This window comes from Trachurus japonicus, chromosome 11, assembly GCF_045865225.1.
Source record: "Trachurus japonicus isolate A0001 chromosome 11, Traja_1.0".
In the NCBI taxonomy this organism is placed as follows: Eukaryota; Metazoa; Chordata; class Actinopteri; order Carangiformes; family Carangidae; genus Trachurus; species Trachurus japonicus.
In genome coordinates, this window is record NC_140917.1 from 554,860 (window position 1) to 574,680 (window position 19,821).

The 19,821-nt window shown below is 41.2% G+C and overlaps 1 protein-coding gene across 1 annotated transcript; it reads left to right on the top strand.

The window, feature by feature from the left end:
• Window positions 1-9,091: 9,091 nt before the first annotated feature.
• tmem170b (transmembrane protein 170B) lies at window positions 9,092-14,358 on the top strand. The gene is made up of 3 exons (XM_085790515.1): window positions 9,092-9,155; window positions 10,637-10,807; window positions 14,222-14,358. Exons 1-3 carry the CDS (start codon window positions 9,092-9,094, stop codon window positions 14,350-14,352), a joined length of 366 nt encoding a protein of 121 aa, XP_085646641.1. The 3' UTR covers window positions 14,353-14,358.
• Window positions 14,359-19,821: the final 5,463 nt, after the last annotated feature.

Genomic DNA, 19,821 nt, shown 5'->3' on the forward strand with positions numbered 1-19,821 from the left:
ATGAGCTGCTCATCATCGGTGGGAGGAGACTCGTCCCTCCCGTTGTCATGGAGACCCCCCCTCCTCCTGTTACCACGGTCACAGAGCTCAGAGTGTGTTTATCCAATCAGCCGCCTCGACCACAGTTTCCATGAGGCCTCTGGTGTGTGTGTGTGTGTGTGTGTGTGTGTGTGTGTGTGTGGGTAACCCTGTTATTATGGGATGTGGGCAGGTCGTTACTGTACTGGAGCTTTATTAAACATGTCACTGTGGCTCAGTTACAAGGTTCAACTTCTTACACACATTAAACACACACACACACACACACAGAGCGGCCATGTTGTTGTTGTTGTTGTGATGATGATGATGATGATGATGATGACGGGTCAGACCAGTGACATCATCACAAACAGACGCTGGCGAGACATTTTAACGTTTAAAATCCAGACTGGATGTGTTGTAGATCTCTGTAACTAAATTCTTCCTATCCACAATTGTCATTTCAGATCCACAACTACGTACTTCCTCTTTAACCGTTCATGTGTATGGGGTTTGTCATTACAGATATCTACAGTTCAGTTACAGATATCCACTATGTGAATTACAGATATCTGGAACTGAATTACCACTAGTACTAATTCCAGTTACAGATATCTAGAACTTGATTCTGACTAGTCATAATTCCAGTTCTAGATATCTTTAATTCACCTCAGTTAAAGATATCTACATGTCCCTGTTCAGATATCTGAAATTAAAGCAGAAGTAAGTGATCCGGTGGTTCTGGCTAATGCTGCGTTCCAGGCAGGCTTTTGAAACCGTAAATTACAGCTTCAAGTCACGACTTACGACTTTGTAGCGTTCCAGGCAACCCACTCGTGTTTCTCCGACCTGTTTTACCTGTGAAAGTCACTATAACGGCCACTCGTAACTTCTGACCCGTGAACTCGTACCAGATCGAACTGGTACCACTTCACAGGTCGGAAAAACACCAGTTACGAGTTGCCTTGAACGCACCATAACAGTCCTCGTCCCTACGTCACCACATTCAGGCGCATCCCTTGGCTGCACACACAGAGAGGACTGCCCCTTTATGCCGTTCTCTCTCCTCATTGGATAAAGGTTGTAGGATACAAGGAAAGTTTTCTCCTGGGCTCAGAGCAGAGCAGAGTGACTGACAGACCCGTGTTTCAGACCAAACACTCTATAGAAGTGATTGCTGTCGGAAGATACAACTATTTAAGACTTAGATTAACACAAACATTCACCTGACTTCTGATTTAAGTTTTGACTAGTCAGAATCAAATTGTAGATATCTCAAACTGGAATTAGTACTAGTGGTAATTCAGTTACAGATATCTGTAATTCACATAGTGGATATCTGCAACTGAACTGTAGATATCTGTAATGACAAACCCCATACACATGAACGGTTAAAGAGGAAGAACGTAGTTGTGGATCTGAAATGTTCTTTTTGACAAGAGGTAAAACTGAATTACAGAGATCTGGAATAAAAAATCCAACTATTATAAATGTAGTTAGGACCAGTCAGAAAGACGTTGTTGATATCTACAATGTTAATTAAAACTTAGCTGTTAAATGTTAAATCCTCTCCTTCCTCTGCTCTGCCGGGCGGTGCAGACTAATTCATGGTGTTGTCTAGTAATTCAGGGTTAGGGGTTACAGGTCCGTGTCCTTATATGGAGGCGACGGTGTTGGTCCAGTTAGAACTGGTCGGTGGTGATGACATCATCTCCCTCTGAGGTGAACCGATGACATCATCAGGTCCAGGTGAAGGTGTGAGAGGAACTTCATTCACCGCTGAATATTTTGCAATTTCTTGTCGTTTATTTGGTTTCCTGCCAAATAGTGCACCTGAGCCGCCCGTAGCCATGGTAACGGTGTGTCCCTGTCTCTCTTTGTCTCTCTGTCTCTCTGTCTGTGTCCTGAGGGAGCGTCTCCATGGAGACCGTGCCCCCCCCCCCCCCCCAGCAGCAGCAACATGAGGCGACCTGTCCGTCATCATGACTCATCCTGCTGCTCTGTTCAACACCTGTAGCCCCCGGCAACGGTTTCCTCTGTCACGGCGCTGGAGCGTCCTGAGGCGGCGACGAGCTCATCTGAGGGTCTGAGGATGAGGAGGGATTTCCCAGAGTTCAGTGGGATTTCCCAGATTTCCCAGAGTTCAGTGCGTCACTCAGCGGCCATGTTGGATCGTTTGATGTGAAGCTTCAAAGGAACCAGATCAGTCACATAAAGGCTGTGACCGAGTTCATTCACCATGAGTCACTGTGGAGGTTTAAACTCTGGATGTCTCGAGTTTCACAATGAAAGTCCATTTTTTTGGACTCGTAATGCATTTTAAAGGGATAGTTCACCCAAAATTGAAATTTCTCAACTCATTATCTCCTCCTCCCCCTCATGTGGACTAAGGGCTGGGAGAAGTTTCAGAGTCCTCCGTGGCTTCTCTGAGTTACAGGGGGTCTCGGCGTAGCAGTGCATGTCCATATAACGGTTGTGAATGGATACCAACTGTCTTTGTCCAAAAAGACACACCAAAAAACATCCAGATACCTCCATGCTGCTCGTATGTAATGTCCCTCTGGTATTGAAGCCCCGACATGAGAAATTGTCCCGAAAAAAATTTAATAAGTCGATATTTCAAGCTTGTTTTGTAGCGGAAGCTTCTCCCAGTTCGTCCAAATTTGACGAACCGGGAAGAGGAGCTTCCGCAGTTGGTATCCATTAGCAACCGTCATATGGACATGCACTGCTACGCCGAGACCCCCTGTAACTCAGAGAAGCCACGGAGGACTCTGAAACTTCTCCCAGCCCTTAGTCCACATGAGGGGGAGGAGATCATGAGGGACATTTCAATTTTGGGTTAACTATCCCTTTAAATATGTAAATGAGGCAATATCTAATGAAATATGCACTCATTTCGAGAACCGAAATCTGAACAATGGATAAAGCTGTACACTTTCAAAATTCTTGTTTTATTTTGTTGACATGTTATATCTTTTTATCACTCTGTAAATGAGAAAATCCTGTCACCAGCCCTAAAGCCCATAGAAACCATAGAAACCATGTGTTTTAGCAGCTAAAGCAACCGGCCAGGAAGGGGTTAAACATGTTGAAACCCATGGCAACAGTGGTTTTCATGTTTAGTCCAGACCCAGACGTATTATATATCACTAATACTTTGGGAGTAACTGATGTCTAAGAGTTTTGTCCAGGGGTCATGGAAGTGCACTGCAAAAACTCTACATCTTTACAAGAATATTTGTCTTATTTCTTGTCAAAATGTCTCATTTCTAGTCAAAACTAATCTCTTTCCACTTAAAATAAGACTCATCACCTAAAAATTAACTTGTTTTTAGATCATTTTCACTTGTTTCAAACTAATTTTCACTTGAAATAAGTAGAAAAATCTGCCAGTGAAAGCTAGTTTTTTGTGTTTGTAATAAGAAAGAAAAACTTGCTCCACTATCAGATTTTTCTACTTATTTCAAGTGAAAATCAGCTTGAAAGAAGTAAAAAGTGTCTAAAAACAAGCTGCTTTTTAATGTGATGAGTCTGATTTTAAGTAGAATGAGATTTGTTTTGACTAGAAATAAGACAAATATTCTTGGTAAGATGTAGAGTTTTTGCAGTGTGGTACAAACTGAAGGATCGTTGAGCAACAAAAGGTTTGATTCCTCTTCATGAAGACAGCTGCCCCCCCCACCACCAGGCCCCTCCCCCAGTCCACCTGAGCCTGTTCACCCCCTCCTCTCCACCAGAGAGAGAGAGAGACGGAGGACAAAGGAACGAGACCTGAGGCTGAAGAACTGAGACGTGTCGGGTTCAAACACCTGAGACTCGACAGGGAGCTGAGCTGGAGAAACACAACTCTCTTCTCACATTAAAGCTGCTACATTCACATTCACATTCACAAAACCTCTGATTTAAAACCAAACCACATTATAGGCTACTACATTCACAAAACCAAACCACCGCCTCAGAATAGTTTAGTTTTACTTAGTCTGAATCTCTGCAGTAGACTTCCCTCACTTACATCACTTTACTCAACTAGACTCATTATTGTCCTGTCCTCCCCGTACATGCATTGTACGGTATTGTGTGTATTATTTATTGTGGTGTATGTGGTGGGAGTACTGTATCGTCCTCCCTGTACATGCATAGTACGGCATTGTGTGTATTATTTATTGTGGTGTATGCGGTGGGAGTACTGTATTGTTTCTCTGTGAGAGCAACAACCAAGACACATTCCTATCAACTTGATTCTACTTGTTGACGTGGCAATAAACTCTTTGAATCTTGAATCTACCAGAGATGGACAGAGTACTCCACCCCAGTACTTGAGTAAGAGTACAAATACTTCTGGTCAAGATTTACTCCGTTACAAGTAAAAGTAGCTCAGTCCACATGTTACTGCAGTAAGAGTAAAAAAGTACTTGCTTTTAAAACACACGTGTCATCCGTCAAACACAACGAGTCAAAACTGATGACACTTGTTTCTCCTGGTGTGAGAACCAGTATAAACCAGTATAAACCAGATTAAACCAGATTAAACCAGATTAAACCAGTATAAACCAGATTAAACCAGATTAAACCAGTATAAACCAGTAGTGTAAACCAGTATAAACCAGTAGTGTAAACCAGTATAAACCAGATTAAACCAGTAGTGTAAACCAGTATAAACCAGATTAAACCAGATTAAACCAGTATAAACCAGTAGTGTAAACCAGTATAAACCAGATTAAACCAGTAGTGTAAACCAGTATAAACCAGATTAAACCAGTATAAACCAGATTAAACCAGTATAAACCAGTAGTGTAAACCAGTATAAACCAGATTAAACCAGTAGTGTAAACCAGTATAAACCAGATTAAACCAGATTAAACCAGTATAAACCAGTAGTGTAAACCAGTATAAACCAGATTAAACCAGTATAAACCAGATTAAACCAGATTAAACCAGTATAAACCAGTAGTGTAAACCAGTATAAACCAGATTAAACCAGATTAAACCAGTATAAACCAGTAGTGTAAACCAGTATAAACCAGATTAAACCAGTATAAACCAGATTAAACCAGATTAAACCAGATTAAACCAGTATAAACCAGTAGTGTAAACCAGTATAAACCAGATTAAACCAGTAGTGTAAACCAGTATAAACCAGATTAAACCAGTATAAACCAGATTAAACCAGTATAAACCAGTAGTGTAAACCAGTATAAACCAGATTAAACCAGTATAAACCAGTATAAACCAGATTTAACCAGTATAAACCAGATTAAACCAGTATAAACCAGTATAAACCAGATTTAACCAGTATAAACCAGTAGTGTAAACCAGTATAAACCAGTATAAACCAGATTAAACCAGATTAAACCAGTATAAACCAGTAGTGTAAACCAGTATAAACCAGTAGTGTAAACCAGTATAAACCAGATTAAACCAGTAGTGTAAACCAGTATAAACCAGATTAAACCAGATTAAACCAGTATAAACCAGTAGTGTAAACCAGTATAAACCAGATTAAACCAGTAGTGTAAACCAGTATAAACCAGATTAAACCAGTATAAACCAGATTAAACCAGATTAAACCAGTATAAACCAGTAGTGTAAACCAGTATAAACCAGATTAAACCAGTAGTGTAAACCAGTATAAACCAGATTAAACCAGATTAAACCAGTATAAACCAGTAGTGTAAACCAGTATAAACCAGATTAAACCAGTATAAACCAGATTAAACCAGATTAAACCAGTATAAACCAGTAGTGTAAACCAGTATAAACCAGATTAAACCAGTATAAACCAGTAGTGTAAACCAGTATAAACCAGATTAAACCAGTATAAACCAGATTAAACCAGATTAAACCAGTATAAACCAGTAGTGTAAACCAGTATAAACCAGATTAAACCAGTAGTGTAAACCAGTATAAACCAGATTAAACCAGTATAAACCAGATTAAACCAGTATAAACCAGTAGTGTAAACCAGTATAAACCAGATTAAACCAGTATAAACCAGTATAAACCAGATTTAACCAGTATAAACCAGATTAAACCAGTATAAACCAGTATAAACCAGATTTAACCAGTATAAACCAGTAGTGTAAACCAGTATAAACCAGATTAAACCAGTATAAACCAGATTAAACCAGTATGAACCAGTATGAACCAGATTTAACCAGTATAAACCAGTAGTGTAAACCAGTATAAACCAGATTAAACCAGTATAAACCAGATTAAACCAGTATGAACCAGTATGAACCAGATTTAACCAGTATAAACCAGTAGTGTAAACCAGTATAAACCAGATTAAACCAGTATAAACCAGATTAAACCAGTATAAACCAGTATAAACCAGTAGTATAAACCAGATTAAACCAGTAGTGTAAACCAGTATAAACCAGATTAAACCAGTATAAACCAGTATAAACCAGATTTAACCAGTATAAACCGGATTAAACCAGTAGTATAAACCAGATTAAACCAGTATGAACCAGATTAAACCAGTATAAACCAGTAGTGTAAACCAGTATAAACCAGATTAAACCAGTATAAACCAGTATAAACCAGATGAAACCAGTTCAGAGGTCCAGAGGACAAAGAGTGGTGGTTGTGATGACGTTGAGACGGGACGGCTGCTGTGGGACTAAACTAAAATCCTATTGGACAGCAGCTGTGTTTGTCTGTGAAGGAAACCCTAACCCCTAAAAGCAGCACATCAGTGAAGCTGAGCAGCAAAGAGTTCATTCTCACTAACAAGAGTTAAAAGCTCCTTACATTCATTTACTAACTATTAGAGGAATAAGACATTTACTCTGACTCTGACTTTGACTTACAGTACATTTAAAAGCATGTACTTTTGGATACTTAAGTAGGTACCTTTAGAGTTTTATTCTTGTTTTAGTCTTTAGAGTTTTTATCTTTAGAGTTTTAGTGTTTAGTTTTAGTGTTTAGTGTCTGCTGTAGCAGGTGAAGACGGTTGTTGGTTTGATTCACAGGAACAGGACGTGTTGCAGCAGCGAGGCCTCGTCTCTCTGTCTCCTGTTGCCGTGGTTTCAGGTCTCCTGTTGCCGTGGTTTCAGCTCCAGACATGGCCATGATGGGATGCTCAGGTCTGAGTGGAGGACGCCACCTGCTGGACGGCTGCAGCAACCACAGCAGAGCACCGACATTTTACTGTGACATCCTCATTAAATATTAAATATGCACTAAATCTAAATATGTTAATGAGCTGCTGAACCATCGGCTTTGGAAACTGTCATCAGTTACATCCACTGATCCATCCCATCATATCAGCCGTTGTGGGGGTGACGTCATGGAGAACTCCTGCATCCGCCCGTCGTCATGGGCAACGCCCCGGTAGCAGCACTCCTGCAGCGTTTGTGTAACGATCAATGATCAATAATAAACACTGTTGCCTAGCAGCAGAGACTTTATTATTGATTTACAATAAAATACACAAACAGTCAAACCATATGAGCATCACATTAATAACAAATAAACGTAACAACAAAATAAATACATACATGAATAGAGATAAAAAATAATAATAATACTTAAGATACACCAGGGGACATGAGCAATGGAAATTAAATAGAATTAAAGATGTTAAAGTGGAAGCAGCACAGATTTATAGTTTGGATAGTTTTCTTGATTGAACTCCAGTTCTTTCATGAAAACACAAAAAATGTGTTTTACTTTGGCAAATTTACACTTGTGGATATAAAACTTTGCAAGAATTAAAATGAGATTAATTAAAAAATATTATTTTTCAGCTGGAGCGTCACTCTTTACAAAACCAAAAAGGACTTTTTTTTTCTTTTCTTTTTTTACTTTATTAAGTCAACATGGTGCAACACAAATCAACACAACAACAAACCGCCAGAGGGTTTCAACAGTAGGCTACAGAGACAAACTTTCATACAAAAACATTATAAAGTGTAGCCTACTAGCCTACATAAAGTCAAAGTTTTTATAGCTTCATGTTGATGGATTTTTTTAATAGACTTACATAATATATTGTTTGGCTTCATTTTCAGAAATAATAAAGAGTGGTTTCTGATTAGTGTAACGACGTTTATGAATATGCCTTTCGGCTAACTGTACTGTATAATAATAAGATTGATATAGTAGCCTATTGTTTTTCTTTTGCAGATGGATCGTCAATGAAGCCAAACAATAAATGTTCAAAGCTGCAGGAAAAAGAGGTTCAATCGACATCATCTGGTTGAGCCCAACAGGACGTTTTGCAAGAGGAGCTCAGTCTTTTTTTTTTTTAACTTCAATCTTTATTGAAATTCATCATCAATGACAAACAAATAACATTGAATTGAACATGGGGTAGCTACAAACATTCGATTCAATAAGAGGATTTAAAGGCTTTGTGGGAAAAAAATAAAATAAAAGTGATAAATAAATAATTAAAAAAGTCACAATGCAAAAAAAAAACATACATAAGCATCCAGATCATGGGGTACAAAACACTTCACAGAGAGGATTTGAAGGTTTTGTAGAGAGCTACAGTCCGCATGGCTTTCTTCTTGTTCGTCAGTCCAGTAAAAGGCTCATTCATCTCCCTGACCTGCAGAACTGAAAGATTTAAGAGATCATTTGTTCCTGTTGCAATCGTTTTATATAACACTTGTTAAAATGTTTTTTGTGTTCATCTTTTTTGTGTCATTGTTGTGGGAGCTACTGGACTAACTTGAATTTCCCTGCTAGGGATGAATAAAGTATTCTCTATTCTCTATTCTATTCCTGTTAGTGTTTCAAAGTAGCTACATCCTCATTTCAGTTTTAAATTGGTGAATATTTATGGAGCTATACTGGGTTTAGAGGAGCTCAGTCTGAACCGTGTATTGTCCTCCTCACGTTGGTTACGTAGGTTACGTAGACTACGTAGGCTACGTAGGCTCCGCTGCTCATGCGCCGCTGCTCCTCGGTGATGAGTCGGTAACGGGGCTGTGGCCCTTCACGGCCGCCGTAGCTCCGGTAGCGGAGCTCCGGTACCGGGTCCAGGTGGACCCCCTCATGCCTCCGTCCAGACACGAGGACAGCTGCTGTATCTATGGTTACACCTGCAGCTGCTGTCACCATGACGACGGACCGGGACGTCCCCGCGCTGCTGCTGCAGGGCGCGACGCTGCAGCACTTCACAGGTACGGAGAGGAGGGGGGGGGGGGGGGGACAGATGTGTCCAGATGATGACGATGACGTCATGTCAGGTGAAGGTGACGTCATCGAGACAGAAGACAGAAGCAGAAGGAACTGAACTGTTTCTCTGAGACGAGTTCAGTGTTTCCTCTGGGGGGGGGGCTGGTGTTTTAAAGGGATAGTTCACCCAAAATTCAAATGTCCCTCATTATCTCCTCCCCCTCATGTGGACTAAGGGCTGGGAGAAGTTTCAGAGTCCTCCGTGGCTTCTCTGAGTTACAGGGGGTCTCGGCGTAGCAGTGCATGTCCATATGACGGTTGCTAATGGATACCAACTGTCTTCATAACAAAAAGACACACCAAAAAACATCCAGATACCTCCATGCTGCTCGTATGTAATGTCCCTCTGGTATTGAAGCCCTGACATGAGAAATTGTTCCGATAAAAATGTAACAAGTCTATATTTCTATATTTAAGCTTGTTTTGTAGAGGAAGCTTCTTCCTGGTTCGTCCAAATCCAGATTTGCGCCGGCGTCAGTGGTGTTTTAAATCTGATGGCAGAGGGAGAACACTCTACTACTGGGGGGGGGGGGGGGGCAGTCAGACCTACAGGTCAGCAGCTCAGACTGTGATTGGCTCCTAGATTTCCCGTTTTTCAAGGGGGGCGGGGCCACGCTGGCAGAACGGTAGAGAAACACTGTTCACTCTGTTCACTGACACCGTCCTGGGTGAAACACTCAGCAGGGTTTTCTTTGAATTTCTAGACATTTTTTTATTTGGATCAGTGAAGTTTAGAGACCTGACGTGACCTTTGACCCAGAACACAACACTTCATGTTTGTCATCAGTGACCTCATCAGTGACCTCATCAGTGACCTCAGCAGTCTAGCGGTGGAGCGGTTTATGAACCGAACAGTCGACTGTCTCGGTTCGGTTCGTAGTCACTCGCTCCTTTTCCTCATTTACTAACGAGGGGAAGTGAGTTCACTGGTCACATGATGCAGCTGTTTGTCTCCAGATGTTTCCAGATGTTGTGTGAAGTTTTAAAAAAAAATTATTTTATTGAAGTATCTTCAAAATACAAACATTAAAGGCACATTGGTAATAGATAAATGCACAGTGCTGAATCAACTGTCTTGATCAATCAAGAAGAAAAAGAAAAGAAAAGAGGACGTGAGGGTCTCAGTCCAGCAAAGAAAATAACTTTAGGGCATTTTTGCTTTTCATGTGATGCAAACATGTTTTATACATTCTGAGTTGGTTTCTCCTCCATTGAAGTGGGGCTTCACTTTGAGGTATTTACATCTGTTGATGAAATGTTTTCCAAGGGAAATTAAAATGTTCACCAAAAAGTCCACGTTCTTTTCCTTTAACTGTAGATCAACATCCAATGTAATGGGGGCAGATGTTGTGTTGGTGGATCAGACAGTGACTCTCTGCTCTCTGCCCTCCCCCCTGCCCTCCTCCGCCCCCCCCCCCCCCCTCAGAGATGTGGTACTGGGTGTTCCTCTGGTGTCTCTTCTCCTCGCTGGTCGTCCACGGCGCCGCGGGGCTGCTGATGCTGCTGATGCTGCAGCGCCACCGACGAGGCCGACTCATCACCATGGTGATGGTCAGCGTGGGGCTCCTGGCCTCCCTGTGTGGGGGGGTCATCACCAGTAAGTCTCCGCCCACTTCCCCTGTTACGTTGCCCTGGGATATGCCCCGCCCCCTTTCATTCAGGACTGAGCGGTAAAACAAACAGAGATAGAGCCGTATCGCTGTAATTAGCTTAGCTCAAACGCTGGAAGTGTATGGGTAGTGTTAGCCTGCCTCCACCTAAAGTCGCTAATTAGCTTAGCTCAAACACTGGAAGTGTATGGGTAGTGTTAGCCTGCCTCCACCTAAAGTCGCTAATTAGCTTAGCTCAAACACTGGAAGTGTATAGGTAGTGTTAGCCTGCCTCCACCTAAAGTCGCTAATTAGCTTAGCTCAAACACTGGAAGTGTATAGGTAGTGTTAGCCTGCCTCCACCTAAAGTCGCTAATTAGCTTAGCTCAAACACTGGAAGTGTATAGGTAGTGTTAGCCTGCCTCCACCTAAAGTCGCTAATTAGCTTAGCTCAAACGCTGGAAGTGTATAGGTAGTGTTAGCCTGCCTCCACCTAAAGTCGCTAATTAGCTTAGCTCAAACGCTGGAAGTGTATAGGTAGTGTTAGCCTGCCTCCATCTAAAGTCGCTAATTAGCTTAGCTCAAACGCTGGAAGTGTATGGTTAGTGTTAGCCTGCCTCCACCTAAAGTCGCTAATTAGCTTAGCTCAAACGCTGGAAGTGTATGGGTAGTGTTAGCCTGCCTCCACCTAAAGTCGCTAATTAGCTTAGCTCAAACGCTGGAAGTGTATAGGTAGTGTTAGCCTGCCTCCACCTAAAGTCGCTAATTAGCTTAGCTCAAACACTGGAAGTGTATAGGTAGTGTTAGCCTGCCTCCTACCTAAAGTCGCTAATTATCTTAGCTCAAACACTGGAAGTGTATAGGTAGTGTTAGCCTGCCTCCTACCTAAAGTCGCTAATTAGCTTAGCTCAAACACTGGAAGTGTATGGGTAGTGTTAGCCTGCCTCCTACCTAAAGTCGCTAATTAGCTTAGCTCAAACACTGGAAGTGTATAGGTAGTGTTAGCCTGCCTCCTACCTAAAGTCGCTAATTAGCTTAGCTCAAACACTGGAAGTGTATAGGTAGTGTTAGCCTGCCTCCACCTAAAGTCGCTAATTAGCTTAGCTCAAACACTGGAAGTGTATAGGTAGTGTTAGCCTGCCTCCATCTAAAGTCGCTAATTAGCTTAGCTCAAACACTGGAAGTGTATAGGTAGTGTTAGCCTGCCTCCACCTAAAGTCGCTAATTAGCTTAGCTCAAACACTGGAAGTGTATAGGTAGTGTTAGCCTGCCTCCACCTAAAGTCGCTAATTAGCTTAGCTCAAACACTGGAAGTGTATAGGTAGTGTTAGCCTGCCTCCACCTAAAGTCGCTAATTAGCTTAGCTCAAACGCTGGAAGTGTATAGGTAGTGTTAGCCTGCCTCCACCTAAAGTCGCTAATTAGCTTAGCTCAAACGCTGGAAGTGTATAGGTAGTGTTAGCCTGCCTCCATCTAAAGTCGCTAATTAGCTTAGCTCAAACGCTGGAAGTGTATGGTTAGTGTTAGCCTGCCTCCACCTAAAGTCGCTAATTAGCTTAGCTCAAACGCTGGAAGTGTATAGGTAGTGTTAGCCTGCCTCCATCTAAAGTCGCTAATTAGCTTAGCTCAAACACTGGAAGTGTATAGGTAGGTTTAGCCTGCCTCCACCTAAAGTCGCTAATTAGCTTAGCTCAAACACTGGAAGTGTATAGGTAGTGTTAGCCTGCCTCCACCTAAAGTCGCTAATTAGCTTAGCTCAAACACTGGAAGTGTATAGGTAGTGTTAGCCTGCCTCCACCTAAAGTCGCTAATTAGCTTAGCTCAAACACTGGAAGTGTATAGGTAGTGTTAGCCTGCCTCCACCTAAAGTCGCTAATTAGCTTAGCTCAAACACTGGAAGTGTATAGGTAGTGTTAGCCTGCCTCCATCTAAAGTCGCTAATTAGCTTAGCTCAAACACTGGAAGTGTATGGTTAGTGTTAGCCTGCCTCCACCTAAAGTCGCTAATTAGCTTAGCTCAAACGCTGGAAGTGTATGGGTAGTGTTAGCCTGCCTCCACCTAAAGTCGCTAATTAGCTTAGCTCAAACGCTGGAAGTGTATAGGTAGTGTTAGCCTGCCTCCACCTAAAGTCGCTAATTAGCTTAGCTCAAACACTGGAAGTGTATAGGTAGTGTTAGCCTGCCTCCTACCTAAAGTCGCTAATTATCTTAGCTCAAACACTGGAAGTGTATAGGTAGTGTTAGCCTGCCTCCTACCTAAAGTCGCTAATTAGCTTAGCTCAAACACTGGAAGTGTATGGGTAGTGTTAGCCTGCCTCCTACCTAAAGTCGCTAATTAGCTTAGCTCAAACACTGGAAGTGTATAGGTAGTGTTAGCCTGCCTCCATCTAAAGTCGCTAATTAGCTTAGCTCAAACACTGGAAGTGTATGGTTAGTGTTAGCCTGCCTCCACCTAAAGTCGCTAATTAGCTTAGCTCAAACGCTGGAAGTGTATGGGTAGTGTTAGCCTGCCTCCACCTAAAGTCGCTAATTAGCTTAGCTCAAACACTGGAAGTGTATGGGTAGTGTTAGCCTGCCTCCACTAGTCATGACTGTAAGCACTTCCTGTCATCATCATTAGACGATGACGTACGTCTCATTCTTATTGTTTATTTAGTTTTATTCATGTTTCTTGTTGTAAATAAATCTACATCCTGTTTTTCTTTTCTATCAGTGTTTTGATGCTCGAAATAAAACAACTTCCTGTTGTCAGCGACCAATAGACCGAATCTCCTTGTTGTTTACATTCTACTTCCTGGTAGAAAACCAGCTGTAATGTGAATGAGATCAATAGTAACCAACCAGAGTTTAGCTATATATCATATTTTTCACGCCCTATCACCGTTTAGACAAATCTGAAATGATTGAAGAAACATTACTATTTCTATATTTTTTCATGGAGCGTTTATTGAGTCACTGAGTTATTAAAGTTAAACAGGTAGCTAACCGTTAGCCCGGCTAATCTATGATAACCATGACTAATTACAAAAATGTGCACACGTAAATAGTAATGTTTGTCCAATCATTGGTTTTATAAACTTTACAAACATCAGATTAGTCTAAACGGTGATATAGTGACATGAAAAAGTAGATAAATATAGTGAAACTCTCGTCCGTCACTATTGTTCTCATGCTGGTTTTCTACCCGGAAGTAGTTGGAAACAACAAGGAGATTCGTCCTATACATGTTTCTTGATGTAAATAAATCTACATCCTGTTTTTATTTTCTATCAGCGTCTTGATGCTTGAAATGAAACAACTTCCTGTTGTCAGCGACCAATGGGAGGAGTCAGCATGTGCTAATGATGTCATAACGTGTGTGTGTGTGTGTGTGTGTGTGTGTGTGTGTGTGTGTGTGTGTGTGTGTGTGTGTGTGTGTGTGTAGGTGTGGCGGTAGCTGGTGTGTACCGTGTGGCGGGGAAGGACATGGCGCCGCTGGAGGCGCTGCTGCTGGGGGCGGGACAGACCTGCCTGTCCACGGTCGTGTCCCTGTCCCGCGTCCTCGCCACGCTGTGAGGGGGCGGGGCCTCAGGGGGCGGGGCCTCATGGGGCGGGGCCTCAGGGGGCGGGGCCTCAGTCCTCGCCACGCTGTGAGGGGGCGGGGCCTCAGGGGGCGGGGCCTCAGTCCTCGCCACGCTGTGAGGGGGCGGGGCCTCAGGGGGCGGGGCCTCAGGGAGCGGGGCCTCAGTCCTCGCCACGCTGTGAGGGGGCGGGGCCTCGGGGGGCGGGGCCTCGGGGGGCGGGGCCTCAGAGACCTCAGACCAGCAGCCATGTTGGTTTTACTTCAGACAAACCAGTTTCAGAGAGACACGAGGACCAGACGCCTTCGTCATCATCATCATCGTCATCATCAGGTGGCTCACAGTGTTGCATTCTGGGAAACAGACTGAGTCCTGTGCAGTGAAGATGAAAGCGATGACCCCCCCCCCTCCTGTAAACGGACCAATCAGCTCTGCCCTACGAAGGCAAACTGCAATCTGCATTTTTTCTTTGGTTTTTTTGGACCAATCTAAAGTGTAAAGGTACATTCTGTTCAATCTGGTAGAATGTGATGTTGGTTCTGCTAAAACTTCCAGAGTTTTGGGGCTTTTTGTTTTGCTGTCCATCCAAAAACACAGTGAAACCAAGGCAACGGGCAGTATCTGCCATAAAACGGTCAAAACTGGTCAGAGAGACAAACTACAAAATACAATTCAGTCTATACCTTTATCTAATCAATATAGACTTGGTAGTTATTCATCATTTCATGCTTAAAGGGAACTCAACTCACAACTCAAGTAATCGTCGGTGCAAGCTGTTTTTAGAACGGTGGAGCAGAGCCGTGAGCTGCTCAGAGCTACGCTACGGAGGCTCATTATGGGATTTCTTGGTTTCACCTCATCAAACTCATCAAATACACAATCCAACAACTCCACAACGCTCTGGTGGACAAGTTGTGAGCTGCACATTCACCACGCTATGAGATAATAACACAACGTTACCACACAGAGTTGTTGTAGAGGGAAATTCATGTAAAACCTCTGATGCACGTTGCCTTCAGGGACAGTTTTTCATCATCAGTCTCTGTATTTACCTCGAAAACAACTCTGTGTGGTAACGTTGTGTTATTATCTCATAGCGTGGTGAATGTGCAGCTCACAACTTGTCCACCAGAGCGTTGTGGAGTTGTTGGATTGTGTATTTGATGAGTTTGATGAGGGAAACCAAGAAATCCCATAATGAGCCTCCTCTGTAGCGTAGCTCTGAGCAGCTCACGGCTCTGCTCCACCGTTCTAAAAACAGCTTGCACCGACAATTAAAGGTAACGAGCCTACTGCTATGACTGTAGGGATTATGGTGATGGGAACAATTTGACAAAATGTTGAACTATCCCTTTAAACATGACAATGAAAAACACAAACAGCTGTTGGTCCAACGCCCCCCCCCCCACCGACCCCCCCTCCAGGACGTTGTGATGCCAAAGTGTCGATGACATTGAGCTTTATTTATTTATTTATTTATTTATCAATGAACTATTGATTATTGATTTCACAGCTGAAACTGGTTTATTAATATTTGCACATCAGCTGTGAAACCAGACGGCTGCGTGTGTGTGTAGGTGTAGGTGTGTGTGTGTGTGTGTGTGGGGGGGGGGGGGGGTCAGTGCTGCTGGACTGAGGTCAAAGGTCAGAGCACTTCCTGTATATAACGACTCTTTCAGAATAAAAGTCCAACCTGCAGCTGATGTGAACAAACACTGGACAGTATCATGACATTCACAGCTGTGTGTGTGTGTGTGTGTGTGTGTGTGTGTGTGTGTGTGTGTGTGTGTGGTTGTGTGTGTGTGTGTGTGTGTTGGGTGTGTTGCAGCTCAACCCCCCCCCCCCTACCCTGACCCCCCCCCCAGGCTGTAGATATTGTACCATACGTTGTTTTTTAGTTTTGTACGGCGGCTCAGTTTCTACGACGCCTCTTTCTGTAAAACGTCTCAACTCCTCAACGACCAATAAAAACCTTTTCTCAACTAACTCACCAACTCGTCTCCGTCTGTCATCGTGTCCATCTCTCATCGTGGGGGAATTATTGATGAATGAAAAACAGACTTTGAATTGAATTGAATTGAAATTCTTTATTCAGTCGCATCACACAATAACATTATCGACAAAATAGTGACTGAAAAGGCAGAAGCATGATGCTGATGTTAACGCCTGTCCTACCAAATTAAGCTACCCAGCATTTTTACAATATAAAACATAAAATACAAACATAAAACAACAACTAACGAACAAACAAGCTAATGAACAAACTAAACTAAACCAGAGGAAAAAAACAAACAAACAAACAACAAAAAACGGAACCAATAAGGTTACCAGTATTTAAATATATTGTAGTAAATACATTTTTAAATAGCAGAGAAATACAAACAAACAAACAAACAAAAACAAAAACAAACATAAAGCTACCCAACATTGTTACAATATGATAAACAAACAAACAAACAAGCAAGAAAACAAACAAACATCAAAGCAAAACTAAACCAAAAAAGGACCAGAACCAATAAGATTAACAGTATTTAAATATATAGTTAAATAAACATTAACATTTGGAGCCTTCAAAAATTTTGAATGAAATAATCCATTAAAAAATAAATAAAATTGAAGTATATTTTTTTTACTGTAAATCTTTTTTGCCTTTATTTGATAGTACACAGTAGAGATAGACAGGAAAGGGGGAATGACATGCAGGAAAGGTCCGCCCGACGCGGGATTCGAACCGGGGACGAATAATCGATTTTCATGAAGAGACAACAGGAGAAGTTACACAATGGCCCTTTAATGTAGACTGATCGTTTTAAATGTGATGATTCTAGTTTTGAATAACTGTATTGATCAGTGATCTGTCAGGGTTAGTATGGAAAAGTCTGGAATTTGATTTTATACATTTCCAGGTCTGGAAAAGTCTGGAAAACTATTGTAAACTATTGTATGGAAATATATTTATATATTTATATTTAAATCACCCGGCTTGTGATGTAATAAGCCGGTGAAATTAAAACAGCTTGTTAAGAGACACATGTTCTGACTATGGCAGTTTACAAAATGTTGACGTAGTCGTCAGAACTTACGTTTAAGGGGTGAGGAGGCATCTGGATACACAAATACACATACTAAAACAATGAAAAAGTGAGTTTTGCATATCAATCAATCAATCAATTTGTTTATTTCGGGCATGTCAATTTAAATCATCATCATCACACTTCATCTTGGTTCAAATAATACAATACACATGGCTGAAAGGGAAAGCGGGAGAAGCTAAAGCTGATCTAGTCCCGCCCCCATTACCCACAGAATAAAAATATATTTATCATAATCTTTTCTTTCAGATTTTTTTCCCTTTATTTTTTGTTTTGGTTTTTTTTTTGCATTTTGATGTAACATTCTTTTACTTATGACATTTTGACATAGCATGTTACAGCAGTAGGTATACAGATCATATCATAATCTTTTCTTTTGTTTTTGCTTTTTTGTATTTTTGTAAAACAAAAATAATAATAATAATATGTCCCCTTTAATACTGATCTGGGTTTGGTCTCATCTGAAGTTATTTGGGTTCATTATTTTGTGCTGTTGTACCTAGTTACACTCTCCAGGAAATGATTTGGTTACATAATAGCATATACACATTCAGAATAATGAAAACAAATGATACATTTGTTAAGTTTTAAGTTTTTTTTAATATTATGCACATCTATTTACTCAGATATTGATTTTTTTTTTTTTACCAAGAAGTCTGGAAATTATGGTCTGGAAAAAGTCTGGAATTTGGACATTTCAAATGCATAGGAACTCTGTCTGTTCACGTGCTGCTGTTCTCCACTGCAGCCACCAGGGGGCAGCACCCCCCCTCAGCTGACTGAGGCATGATGGGAAGTATCATTATTATGATGTGAATAAATCTTTTCATCAGATCAGTTGAACCTGTCGTGTTGTTTACAGGAAGGAGGAGGTTGATGGGAATTATTGATCCAGAGAAAACTCTTCTTCATCTTCATCAGGGCTTCATATGAGTTTACTATTATTATGTTTTCCTATATTGTTTCCCCTTGTATGTACATATTTATTGATTCTTAATTGTATTGTACAAGTGTTGTGTTGTGTCTTGTGTTGTACGTTTGTCTGCGTCTACTGTGTGACTGTGTCAGTTGTGTTTGTTCTATTTTTCCTCGTTGGACTTGGAAGAATAGAATATAATAGTCAGTTTGACTGAATGTTTGGACTCCAGGAAGAATAGCTATGCTAATGCTAACATGCTGGTGAATGGAGATCCAATCAATAAAATGAAATGAAATGTTGAACAGTTTGACTCACAAACATCTCACTCATTCAGTCTCTGAGTTTAAAGGGACAACCAGGAGTTTCTCCAGCGGCAGAACAAAAAATTCCGCGACAATAAAAAAGTCTGATATTAATGTGGATGAATCTCCGTTACCACTTGTTAATGGTCCATTTTAGATAAATCTATGGTTTTGTCTCTATGGTTATTTTGTTATTATTAGTGGTGGTGGAAATGCTGGGCGAGCCGACCAGCGTTTCTTTACTTTCGGTTTCGTGGCGAGTCATGAGAATAACGCCGCCGTATGAATCTCCGTTTATGGTGGGAACTACGACGGTATGTGATCGTCTTCCAACCTCTGACTTTAATTCTTGATGAATGAAAACATGAGTCTGTCTTGACCCGGTCAAAGAATTTCACGGTGCGGAGGCTCATACATGTAGTGTGAAAACACTTCACTTTAACAAAACTCCTTGTAGCAACCAAAAACGTAATAACAGCCAATAATGTAATAATTTTGGCCATTTTAAATGTAATAAAGCCAATGATGTAATAACATGCCAATAATGTAATAAAACTTTTGAGCCAATAACGTAATAACATTTTGCCAATAATGTAACAAGTTATTACATTATTGGCTGGTTATTACGTTATTGGCCTATTAAAAAGACCTTTGACAATGTAATAACTGGTGCCGATAATGTAATAATACATAAATATGACTGCAGTTCTTGGAAATAAAAGTTTTTTTTTGCAGTTTTTGTGTTTGCTAATCAAAAATAGGTATAGTGGATGACATAGTCGTCATATTTATTCATCCAAGATGTACTATCTTTCACCTCTCTCTCTCTCTCTTCTACCATGCTTAATGATATGTTTGCAGTAAGTAAGCATTGTAGGCTATCAACAACCTCCAAAACATAACCAAACTTGTGTATTGAATGGTGTCTGCAGCCAGTTTATGTTTCAGTCATGTAGAACTTCCTGCCTCAGACAAACCATTGGGAACAGGTCATGTGAAATGTGATAGGAGGAGCAATGGAGTTGATTTGATTTTACCATTGATTTTTTTTTAATTAACATATTTAGCCATCATTTGTCCAACTTGATGGTTTGGTTAGCGTTATCTCCAGAACACCCAAATGAAGTTCCAAATGAAGTGGCAGCTTGTAC